Source organism: Acanthopagrus latus, chromosome 22, assembly GCF_904848185.1.
Source record: "Acanthopagrus latus isolate v.2019 chromosome 22, fAcaLat1.1, whole genome shotgun sequence".
In the NCBI taxonomy this organism is placed as follows: domain Eukaryota; kingdom Metazoa; phylum Chordata; class Actinopteri; order Spariformes; family Sparidae; genus Acanthopagrus; species Acanthopagrus latus.
In genome coordinates, this window is record NC_051060.1 from 10,854,608 (window position 1) to 10,867,056 (window position 12,449).

At 42.8% G+C, this 12,449-nt stretch overlaps 2 protein-coding genes across 5 annotated transcripts in view; one reads left to right on the forward strand and one right to left on the reverse strand.

Annotated features, from left to right (window-relative positions):
* The window catches only part of rgs6 (regulator of G protein signaling 6), an 86,743-nt gene extending 80,959 nt beyond the window's left edge, over nt 1-5,784 (forward strand). The window contains exons 15-18 of the mRNA XM_037086259.1: nt 1,698-1,884; nt 2,698-2,787; nt 3,582-3,635; nt 3,902-5,784. Coding sequence (XP_036942154.1) covers nt 1,698-1,884; nt 2,698-2,787; nt 3,582-3,635; nt 3,902-3,952 — 382 coding nt within the window. The 3' untranslated portion in view covers nt 3,953-5,784. The remainder of the gene's footprint in view (nt 1-1,697; nt 1,885-2,697; nt 2,788-3,581; nt 3,636-3,901) is intronic.
* A 921-nt stretch (nt 5,785-6,705) lies between these two features.
* lama2 (laminin, alpha 2) overlaps nt 6,706-12,449 on the reverse strand; it is a 193,327-nt gene continuing 187,583 nt past the window's right edge. For all 4 annotated transcript variants that reach the window (XM_037086256.1, XM_037086255.1, XM_037086254.1 and 1 more), the window contains 9 exons: nt 11,152-11,245; nt 10,641-10,736; nt 10,254-10,334; nt 10,020-10,097; nt 9,791-9,869; nt 9,545-9,676; nt 9,308-9,438; nt 8,070-8,289; nt 6,706-7,966 (listed from right to left, as the gene is read on the reverse strand). In XM_037086256.1, coding sequence (XP_036942151.1) covers nt 7,806-7,966; nt 8,070-8,289; nt 9,308-9,438; nt 9,545-9,676; nt 9,791-9,869; nt 10,020-10,097; nt 10,254-10,334; nt 10,641-10,736; nt 11,152-11,245 — 1,072 coding nt within the window. In that variant the 3' untranslated portion in view covers nt 6,706-7,805. The remainder of the gene's footprint in view (nt 7,967-8,069; nt 8,290-9,307; nt 9,439-9,544; nt 9,677-9,790; nt 9,870-10,019; nt 10,098-10,253; nt 10,335-10,640; nt 10,737-11,151; nt 11,246-12,449) is intronic.

Genomic DNA, 12,449 nt, shown 5'->3' on the forward strand with positions numbered 1-12,449 from the left:
GCTGAATGATCACCTGACCATCAGCCGCCCGTTCACCCTCTCACCGCCATCTCCTCGTTTTGCAGTTGAAAATCAATGGCTGCCCCTCTGTTACATGAGATAAACACTCACATACACATTCGTACACATCCAGGCCCCCGGCGCCCAGAGATAACATACAGCAAGCAAACAGCAGCAGCAGCAGCAGCAGCAGCATGTATAATCACCCATATCCCATGAATCAAAACAGTGGGGGGGAGTCCCTCGCAGCTGTTAGAGATGACCCAACTGGTGTGTGTGTGTGTGTGTGTGCTAATGTGCATGTGTTTTTTTCCCGTAATGTAATGAGGTTGTTGATTTCACAGACTTGTTGTTCATTGATTCAGCACAAATATTAAATCCATCCCTCATTTGGGCGTGCACATTCATGGACTACATCACATTCAGGCCGTTCGCAGCAGAGCAGCAATAAGTGGTTGTGATGTGAGGGGAGGAGGGGGGAGGAGGGGCGAGGAGGGAGCCTCGTTCATCGAAAGCCCGGGAATGAACTGCGAGAGATATCGTGGAGGCCGTCGATACCGCTGGGCTACAGATGGAGATACGAGAGCAAGAGCACACACCCCTTATCACCTCTCACCTCTCGGCTGTCCCATCGGTCCTCCTCACCCTTCTCCCCTCTTTTTCCGGACATTTTAATTGCTTTTGCTTTTATGAGGGAGCTTTTGGAAAAGAGCACTACCGATGGAGAGAGTGAGGAGTATATGGAGGGAGAGGTAGACCCCAGAGGTGTTCCCCTCTATATATTTTTCAACCAGTCCACAGATCAATAATAGATATAAACTCATATCGGAGGGAGTCGGCCTCGTCGCTCTCTGCTGCCTCTGGTGTTTAACACAGTTCATGGCCCTCACTCAAGAGCTATCTCATACCGGAGAGTCACTCTCAGAAGTCCTTTCTTTCTCAGGTTTCACACTTTGAAGAATCTCTGTCATTAATAATACCGTTTTCGGACTCTCACTGTGAGCCTTGTTCAGTCATAATATTTTTTTTTCTTTGGGAACTCTTGGAGAGATTTGATTGTGAATCCTTTAAACAGCCTGATCCTCTGCAGGGCCGGCAGCTGTAAGACCGCTTGCAGTATTAAAATCAATGTCCTGTGTTTTTCTCTTTCATTCGTTTTTTAAAAAAAATTTATTTCATTTTTTTTACAGTTTCTGTGGTGCTTTTGCTGCAGAGGAAAAGTGTTCATCTAAAGAACTCAGCTGAACAAGCTGTCGAATGAGATTCACGGTGTGTCAAACATGCAGAGTTATTGACTTTGATAGTTGCTAGCGTAATGTGTTAGCTGTCTGGCTAACAGTTGAGTCACAGGGGTTCTATGAGCTGAGAGGACAGAAGACCTCCAGTTACTGAGTCGTACCAGAGCAGGGAACAACATTTTCATTGCATAGGAACCTTTATGGGATTTTAATTATTGTTCTTAGTCAAAGATGGCTGGTGAAGAACTTTTTCTTTAAGTTTAAAAGAAAAATGCCTTTCATGTGTTGCTTTTTATGCCGTGTTTTCTAGATATATTTCTATATCTCCGCCACATATAAGCAAAGTAATGCTGCTGTTTTGTCCTTTTAAGGCCAGTTAGTTTATTCTGATTAAAAGCTCTTCCCCAGCGCTTCTCTCAATCGAATGTTTGTCTGAGGTGGGTTCGATTTGTATCGCAGGTTCTGGCTGGCGGTGCAGGACCTGAAGAGGATGCCCCAGCAGGACGTGGCACAGAGGGCGCAGGACATCTGGGCTGAGTTCCTGGCGGAGGGGGCGCCCAGCTCCATCAACCTGGACTCTCACAGCTACGAACGCACGAGCCAGAACCTGAAAGACCCCGGACGATACTGCTACGAGGACGCGCAGGTGAGCAAGACACGGGAGGGTCAGGGAGAAGGAATAGGAACACAGAGGAGTTCATGTGAATTTACCTTCAAATCAGTCAAATCCTCATTACACGGGCCCTCTGGGGTTGTTCAATAACAATGATTTTAAAGCCGTTCTCATTTTTTCTGTGGACCCCACTGTGAAGCCAAGAGGGAATCCACTGCTAACATCCACTCTCTCATCAAACGCTTCACGGAAAAATTGAAGAAAAAGTGACTCCAATCCCTTAACAGACACCTTCGCAGACACAATATCTACCACTGACGCGTTCGTCAATTACACTCAGTGACAGGGCGAGAAAGTAATCCTGGTTCTTAAAGGAAGAGTTCGCAACAATTCAGAATGGATATGTTGCTCCTCAGGTGGTGAGCGTCAGTGCTGCAGAAACTCTCTTGTCCGCCCCATTTGTCTTTCTTACACGCTTCACCAGTATCAGCTAATGGGTTTATACTGTGGAATGATTTCTAGAGAATTCGCCTACACCGTTGGATAGATAAGGTTGGTGGGGGGGGCTGATGGGTGGTGTCTATCAGATTACCTCTCCTGTAACAGGCTTTGAGAAGAGTTTTAAAGAAAAAAATAAAAAAGGAAAAGATTTCTCCTGTCAGATAGCTGGCAACCATCTTTCTCCCTCAGCGACGGCCTCCTTTAGTTTACCGGCTGAGTTAGCAGGTTTTGTACATCATAGGCAGAGAGCCATACATACCCAGATGAATACCTCCCTCCCTCTGGCTAACATTTAAACCGATGTGTGTCTCCCTTCTCTGCCTCTCCCCCCGCCACCCCGTTCAGGGCCACATCTATAAGCTGATGAAAAGTGACAGCTACGCACGCTTCCTGCGCTCCAACATCTACCAGGACCTGCTGATGGCGAGGAAGAAAGTAAGCGAGTGTCCGTGTTTGTCATCATCTCGTAGGTAAATGACTGCACAGGGGAGACCAGGGTGTTTTTTTTTTAACTTCTCCTCAGTGATTTGGATGCAATTTTTATGCAGGTGACCTTTATTTTCTGCTCAGCTTGTCCGCATTTCTAATTAATGATAAACTGAGCATGTTTACATCACCACAGTAATGTGATAACTGTACCCAGAAGAACTGCTTACCCTCGGGGGAGCAGGTGGAAAAGGACCCTGGGGTGTTTGGGCGTGGCTGTGGGAGGCGGGCGAAGGCCCCAAACGAGCCTCGGCTGCTGGACTGGACCGCTACCATGTTTTAAAAATACCCTCAGAGCAAAGTCGTGAATGAATTACAAGCGTCCGTCCATTTCTGTCTCCATCAGATAAATGGAACCGTCCCAATACCAGGATTGCCACGGTAACGTGAGATAAATCACCACAGTCTGATCTGGCACATTGAAAATATCCTGTCACGTTTGATGGCCTTTGAGGGTCTTGAAGGGGTCGTCCCCTTTCATAGTGGTATAATTTAACCAAAACTCTGAAAAAATATCCATATATTTTCTCACTGACCTCGCCGTGAAGCAGCAGCGCGGAAAGGCGAGCGCTAAGTGTTGCGCGACTTTCGCGATTCTTGCATTACATCGCTTTGACGACTTCTGACAGCCGTTTTGGAATTGAAAGCCATGTGAGATGCATGCAAATATGCCGAAGCTTTGATGACTGAAATGTTGAACTCCTCTCTCTCCCCAACATTTTCTTCTTCCTGTGACTCTCCAGCCTGAAACAGAGCAGGGGCGACGCACCTCCCTGGAGAAGTTCACCCGCAGCGTGGTGAGTGTCCCGTCGCTTCTGCTTTCAGCCCTTAAACTGCATTCATCAAAGCATAAATTGTTAATGCGACGCGCAGCTGCTGTAACACATCCAGGCAGGAAAAGAAAAGGCTCAATATTTGGGAGCAGAACTGGAGGAGACACATTTCCTGGAGACCACTCTTTCTCTTTCTCTCACTTTCCCTCCCACACTGAATCTCTGAAACTTTTAACCAGAAGGCACTCTGACAGCTGTCCCCCCCCCTCCCTCTGTCTGCCTCCCACCAGGGCAAGTCACTGACGGGCAAACGTCTGACGGGCCTCATGCAGTCGTCCTGACAAGGCCCGGATGACGAGTAGGAGCAACCATACCCGGAGGAGCGGCTTCCCCCCGGGGAGCAGTTGGAAAAGGACCCTGGGGTGCTTGGGCGTGGCTGCGGGTGGCGGGTGAGGGCGCCAAACGAGCCTCGACTGCCGGACCGGAAACCGCCACCACGTGTTTTTTTTTTAAAAAGAAAAATAAAAAATTCACCTCGGAGCAATTCAAGAGGACTGACATCATGCAATAAGTCACCAGACCTGACACCAGGACAGTGCTGTCACGGCGTAGAGGATAAACAATGCTACTCTTCTTTAGGAGGTTTCTACCCAGAAGCCCACGCCACGCCAGGCTTCGCCGTTTTTCTTCTCTTGTTGTGTTTCTCTACTATCTACACTCATGTTAATATGGTAGCTGAGGTGGCTATCGCTTTAATTTCTGTGGTATAAACATGGAATGCTTGAATGCTGTCAAAATGAGACTTAGAGTAATGCTGTAGCTAGCTGTTTTATCTCACATCGTTCACTGGGGTGAAACAAGGGATGACGAGGGCTCACGCTCAACATGTGCACTCTTTAACTGAACGTCCACCAACTCCGACTACGTTTACATGGACAAAATGTCATGTTTATTTGCTCTTATTCTGGGGGGAAAAAAAAGACGTATATGTTCTTAAATGTTAGTTACGGCTAAAAATGGCAACACCAACGAACAAGTTTGCCAGTTTCACACCGCCGCAAAGCAAATCGACTGCCAGTCTCACGACCCGGAAGTAACTGTTATTGTTGCCGTGACGTCCAAGTGTTTTAGGGTGTCTGCTAGAAGATGTTTACATGCTTTCATTTTCAAAAAAAGCACATCATGGTACCCATGTCGTCCACTGCTGCAGCACCTCTGTTCACCCTTTTGTCTGAACGCTCCATATTTTTAGTGCCTGTCTCTTTAAGGCGGTGTGACGTTTTCACAGTATTTATCTGACCTGCTTTATCTACATTAAAAGAAAGGTGTGGAAATCTCACTTACGAGACCTTAAATTGGAAGGCGATACTCAGAATGAGACTTTTATTAAAATCAAGAATATTGTCGTTGGATAACTAGTGTGCATGTGAACGTAGTCACCGACACCAGTCAGAACTGGTGCTTTAATGGTGGAGCAGTACAGCAACTTTTTATCATGAGAGCTTTTTGATCAATCTATTAACGTGGGGCGACGCAAGATTAACAACCTCTGTGTGGTTTAGTTGGTTAGAAAGTGTGTTTACATTTCACATAATTATCTTAATTATCATTCAGTGGAAACTGTCATTTACAGACTGATTGACAACTTGTACAGTTTCTCCTGTAAACATCCTGTCCTGCTCTGTGTGGGTCCTTCCTGGAAAACAGGAAATTATTTATTTTTTTAAAACATCTGGCAGCAGTAGGTGTTTTTGGAGTGTTTGTCTGAGACGTTTGCAGAAAATCAAACGTAAGGTGTCGGTACAGGCACAAAAGGATCTATTCTACATCTATTTCTTACATTACCTCACATGAAAAAAAAAGAACTTATTTCATGTATTTCCACTGCCACAGACTACTTTCAGCATGCATTTTCTCAAAAAAGAAAAAAAAAAAAGCCTTGTAACAACCGCACTGAGCAGACAGAGGTGTAATCTTGTCGTCACTAAAATCAATCATTTTACAATAACAGTTGTACGACTTTAAAGCGCGTGAGCTGATATAATGTCAGGCTTTATTCTATTCTTCTGAACATTCCACTTCAGGCAGGCCGCGACGAGGTTCAGTGGGCTTAACCATTCTTCACCTTATGTAAAGAGGACCACGATAATAAAAGGGGAATGCACAACAGCGAGGGGGGATCTCTCCCGTTATTTCATGTGTGTGTCTGTTAATTCCTCCAGGAGCTGCGAAGAAATTCCTCTTTATGTCACATGAAATGGGGGTAAAAAAAAAAAAAAAAAAAAGTCAAGTTCCAGAATAATCCGGGGGTTGTGGCGCCAAACATCAGATTTTGAATGTTGAGTCCTGATTCCATCAAACAGGTACATTTTCACTCTTTGCGATCACATACCGCCATCTAGTGCATGTTGAATGTGCATGCTGGTAGTTGAGGTAAAATGGACGGGAAAACAGTCGTGTCATTTCTGAAAGTGAATTAATATATTTTGTGCAATAACAGGGACTATAGTGATTAAACAGGCAATGATCGCAAGATGGGTTTTTTTCAGTGAGAAACAGCTGTAAGTGTTTTAACATGACTTTCCTTAAATCCTCAAATTATGCAGTTTTTTTGTCCTTCAATTTAATACCGATGAGATTAGTGGGCGGCCTGCTGAATGCGCTCTTAAACTGTTATTATAAATTGTTATTAGACAGTAAGATAATTAACTTGGAACTCATTTGGCACATCCAGTTGAGAAGTTCTAATCCCCTTACACACAGAGCTCTCTGGTGGTGGTTGTGCCGCCCTGTCGGTTGGGATTGAATTGCAGCAGCACCATCTGGTGGAGCTCCAGGAAAAAGCAACATCAGAAGTTTGTTTTTTTTTTTTTTTTCAGGTTTCTTTTAAAAGTTCATCATAACTTTGTCAGGGATGAATCTTAACCATTAAGGCTACTTATTTGTTTTTTTACTTGAAAATGTATCAAGCAAAAATTTAACTCTAAGAATCTCATTCAGCCCCAACCAGAAACAACTTGTGGGATTACGTCCACAAATGTCTTTCATAACTTGCCATCATATTCTGCAGTTGAAAGAAGGACAGGACAATCTGTGTGATGCGATCAAGAGTATATTTAAGAAACAGCTGCTGAAGGGTTTTCAGCCACACCATGCAGAACATACACTGCAATTACTGTCCCGCAGAAACCTTGTACCTTCAACTTAATATCTCAACACTAGTGAAAAGTAACACAAGCTGCAGCTTGTGAGAAAAAAGGCCTGTCATGTTAATCAAATCAATTGATCAAGTGTGGAATGTTAAAGGAATATTGCACCCATACAAAATGCTCTCACCCTCATGTTTGTTGAGGCATCAGTAAAGTTTCAATTGAACTGCATTACTGACAGGTTTAGTTTCTACAAACAATTTTACTACTGGCATTCAAGTCAGGAGGGTTTATCAAGTAGACTCTACATGTAATTGCTTAGATACCTAGGTAGTGAAATAAATATCAGACATGTGAACCGAGGGGTTTCTGGCTTCAGAGCCTTCAGATATAAAACTGTCATTTTTAGAAGTCTAAAACCAGATTGTTGGCCGCTTCTGTTGTTCAACTGAAGTTCAACTTCATCTTTAATGACAATACTCTAATAACTATGCCTTATGACAAAAGGAAACATCAGCGGAGACATGAATTAAGACCGTCTCGACCAATGCGGGGAACAAGGTTTATGAAGGACAAAGGTAGACAACTCATGCCAAAATACGACTTATATTATAAAATAATTCTAACTCTGCAAGAGGAACTGAAAAAAAACAAAGCTGCTTTAATGTTCACATAATCACACATTCTGCAAATATAATTAATACTGTGAGCACCTGTAACCACAGCACAGGTCTTAATACTAATGTCCTCCTTCACGTAAGACACTTTGAGGCCTCAACCGTGAAAAGTTTAGGTGTCGACTGAAAATTGTGTTTTTTCCTTCTTCCGTTTTTAAGACACACAAGAAACGGATGTTTCCATATGTCTTCTGTTGAAAAGATCGCTTATTTAGAAGTTATTTAATCACAGGTATAGGCTGTACTCAGTGGTGCACCTGTCCGCAAAACTTAATTTCAACGAACGGGATGACTTTACGTTAGTTTGGTTTTGTGTTTCAGGCACATTGAATCTGATTATTGTTATGCTAACTACAGGAGAGGAAGCTTTAGGCGGCTGCAGCGGGACAGGAGAGGGGCTGGACGCCTTTAATCTCGAGAGCCTTGTTGAAGTGCACATCCATGGTCTTAGAAGCTTTGGTGATCTTCAGGTTCTTCATGCAACCTTTGAAGGAAGTGCTGGTAGAGACAGCAGCCTGACGAACTCCATCTAACAGGGAAATAAAATAAAATGATGATGAGTTACATTTAAAGTTAAAATGGGCTTCTTTGTTCAAGTATTTTATCATGCGTGTGTTATAATGTAGTCGTACCAGGATATCCTCCAACGTAGATGGGGTCGTTTGTGTCACACGTGTTGGAGCGCGCGTTCGGGCTCTCCGCCCTGCTCTGCTTCCCGTCGACCACCAACTCCAACCGGTGGCGGAGCTTGTTGGCGGTGACGGAGTGCCACTGGCCGTCGCAGAAGCCCTGCCCCTCGGGAACGTGCTCCGCTGTGATCCGTCCAGCTCCGTTGTCGACGTTGAAGAGCAGCTAGCGGGAGCGGAAGGAATATGTGAAAGAATTACTGATCTCTGTTTGCAGAGATCTTTTTGTAACAGTCTTAACTTTAAAAGGAAAGTTCGGGTCTTCTGATGTGGGGCTGTATGAGGTACTTATCTTTAGTAAGTGTATTACTGTTAATAGATGACCATCAGCTCTCCCCCTGTGTGGAGAAGCAGCGACAGGCAAGTATAGCATCGTAAAGCTGGATGCGATCGACAGCAAGACATATTTCAACCACCTAATAGAAGGCACACTTCAAAAATATATATCTGTTTAAGTTTACACTATATTTTGAAAATATTTCGGCCGTTTCCTTTTGTGCTACATTCCCCTTAACCATAGAACATCTGGATTCCTACGTGCAGCTGTGTCTGCCAAATTGCTCTTTAGACCAGCCTTGCTGTTTGAGGCAATGTAAAGCACCAACAATTTTCAATATATTATCTACACTTACAACGATATATTTTTACTTAGGTGGCTAAAATATGTCTTGCTGTCGGTCCTGTTTTAACAATCTGCTTCCCTGTAGTGTTACTTGCTGCTTCTCCACACTTGGAAAGCTGACGGGCGTCTGTTGCAGGTAATACACTGACTAGAGATAAGCACTTCAGACAATCCCACATCAAAAGACCTGAATTATCACTTTAAGGCAATAGCGAGGCAAAAGAGTTGGAATTGGGTGAAACTGCCAGCCTGGCTCACTCCAAACAATCAAAATCTGCTCTCCAGCACCTCTAAAGTTTTTGAATGAACAGCTTTCACTATGTCTGATTCGTACAAAAGGGCAAATATGACAACTGGCATTTTACAGGGGGTGGTAGACAAGTCCCTGTATAGCGGCTAAATTGTTGTTTTTTACATTTTAGTTCTTGTCTGGATTAAACAAATGGGATGTGGTGTTCTAATTAGTTGCCCTTATCAGTCTTTCGGCTTAATTATTTAACCTGAAAGTGAATAAGTGTGTTTGCCAAGATGCTGGGCCATTCCTTCAGTCACTGTAATTTACCTTGCCCTGGACGATCTCTATTCCCAGTCCATCGTTGGCTTGGTTACTGATGGCCAAGAGCACTCCACTGGTTCTGCTGGTTCTGAACTCCAATGCAATCGACACATCCAGACCCACTCTGTACGAAGCAACTACACACAGAGAGAGATTATTGTTTACACATAGAACGAGAGAAGGGAAAAAAACAAACTCTGAAAATCTACATCAGTCAAACGGCTTATCGTCATCTCATCTCACCTGCTTTCAGGAAGCCAGTGCCGTCAAAATAGGTGCCCTCCTCTGTGGCGACGAAACATCTTCCCACCATGTGGGCGGACGTGGGCGTGGCCATGTTCAGTTTGAAGTCCTCCACGACAGACTCAGTGCGACCTAGGCAAAGAGGAGAGGGGACGCAAATGTCTAAACACCAACTTTGTCACAAATACTGAAGATAAACTACAGAAATTATAGTTAAACTCATAAAATACAATACAAATACAGTACCTGTGGTGGCTGATTTAGTGCTCACAGGACCTCCAACCATCTTAAGGTTACGGATACAGCCGTTAATACTGTAGAGGATCTAGAAACAGAAGAATGATCGGTTTAATCTGACAGGAATCACTCAGTAAACACTGGCCAGACAACACGCATTGTCACCGTTCATGTCGAACTATGAATTATGTTGACTGACACACTTTCAGAGATGTAAGTGTGTATCTGTGTGTTATACCGGTCCTATTCTCTTGGTGGTGTAGTTCTTTGGTAATCCGCCGATGTACACCACTCCAACCACGTCCAGCAGGTCAGCCTGGGAAGAAGAAGACAACTTATTAACACAACAAGAAAACAAAAATGCAAAAAAAAAAACAAACTCTGTCAACAGTTGTGTTTATTCCTGAATCATTTGTCTTTGTCAGCCATGCTGCTATGTGTATGTGCAGTTACACAGGAGGAAATAACGTGCCTTCTTTGGACTGAGCATCTGTTTACTGTATCGTCCGTCAACTAGGAGTACGCTTCTCTGCTTGCTACGATTCACACGGATCTGAGGGGAAAAAAACAAACAAGAAGGAAACAGAAAAGATATGAATAAACATTGGGGGGGTAAAAAAAGGCAAAAAGAACAGAGCACAGTTCTTTTTCCAGGATCTTGGATGTAAAGAAAAAGACGAATGTTGCCTTCATGTGCTCTCACTTGAAATATAGATTAAGTATTTATTATCTGTAACAAAGGGGTTAATTCTTCCAGAGAAAAGGGACCTTCTGTGACAAATGAGGCAAAATGACTTAATATTCCGAACTAATAAAGAATCTGCCAAACGAGCATGAATGAAGAATTAACTGTCTTAACCTTGTGCCAGTTCCCGTCATTGATGGAGAAGGGGACGCAGCCGGATATGTTTCCATGACCAAGATCATAACCCAGACACACCTGTCCATCCTTGATCTGCAGGGAAGAGAGACAGAGCGTTAATATTCCCCATGTGAAACAAACAACTCCAGCCTCTGTTCAGTCTCTACACAGACAGAAAACAGAGGAAGGATGTGAACAGATGGGGAGTATCAGGCTGCACAATGCCATATAATAAAATTCAGGTCTTATCGGTCTTTGAGAAAGCAGTCGCAACTTCTGCTATGTTCTACACACTTTGACACACCTTGGCAAGAAAATCTATTCAGATGCTTAATTCCATAAAAAGAAGCAGGCGCTGTAAATCTGACGTAAACTGTGCAGACACTTACTGGCACAGCTTGACTGCTTTCACACACAACTTGTGTTATGCTATTAAACTTTTGAAGATCACTGGGACAAACGGGGAAAATAATGAAACGTATTTAGTGACAGAGCAGTAGATGGATACCTGTATGGAAACAAAGTCGGCATGGTTGATTCTCGCCATGTAGAGGACGAGGCCTGACTCCTCCTTCGTCCTCAGCTCAAGCTCCAGTACCAGCCTGAGACAGAAACACAAATCTCAGGTGCTGTAAACATCATGTTTCTGTGCGATGCTTTGCAATTTTTAATCAGAATACTGACATGTGAAGCACTTTCCTGCAACAGTAACAACATTTTTCCTACAAATGGATGCGCTTAATTCTCGAACATTATATATCAGCTGTTTATTTAAAAGCCTGAAAATCTCCTTTCACATAAATTTTGCTCCAGGACCCAGACTGTTTGCTACTGGGATGTTTGTGTGTGTGTGTGTGTGTGTGTGTGTGTGTGTTTTTTTACACGTGTTTCCAGCACTGAGGGATAATAAAAGATGCATTGGATTTCGACAGCAGGATCAGAATCAGAAAGTAAGTTTACACATACAAGGAATTTGCCAAACAACAAACAATACTAAAAGTACTTAACATAATACATAATAAAACTATAAAAATATAAATGGCGTGTGAATATTCATATAAATAGAGTGCAAACATTTTAAGTGGGTGAAGACACTGATATCGTGCTTAATAAGAGTAGTGATTAGAATAAATGCCCCGGACTCATCCCCAGAACAGCAAAAGTCTTTAAGTTTTTACTATTACATCATGTAAGCACCTGAAGTGCACATGAACCGTAGAATTAATACAAGTACATCTGTATAAAATGTATTTCTTTATCTTTTCATTGTTTTGTTTTTGTTGGAGTCAGTTTGTGAAATTTCTTCTGTCTTATATCTTATTTTCCCCCTCATGTGTGAAACCCAATGAAAAAAAGAATTCACGGAATAATCTTTATAAATTCCCTACTTTATTTGGTGTCTGTGAAAATCACACACGTGTGTTATGTGTTAAACTGAGTAACAAAAATAGAAATGACATTTCTGGTGATTCATTTTCTGAGTTGTTTTCTCTCCTGTGCCGCTGAGATCTGGTGAAAGAAGGTTTTGCCAGGATAACCTTTCTCAGTTCTCTTCAAGTCCGTTAAAACATGGTCAAAATAATTCAGAGGTTTCTTTTTGCAAAAATTCAGCAATTTATTATTTTTTTTAACGTGTTAAATCAAATGAAAAAGTTTTGTCAGAAGAAAAAAAAAATGAAAAAAAGGGTTGTGCTGGGATAATCTTAATGAGTTTTTTTTTTTTTTTTTTTTACCTGTGAAGAACAAGCAATCTGTAGATTTTTTTAGTCATGTGAGAAACAGAGTGAAAAAAAGTAACGTCTCGCA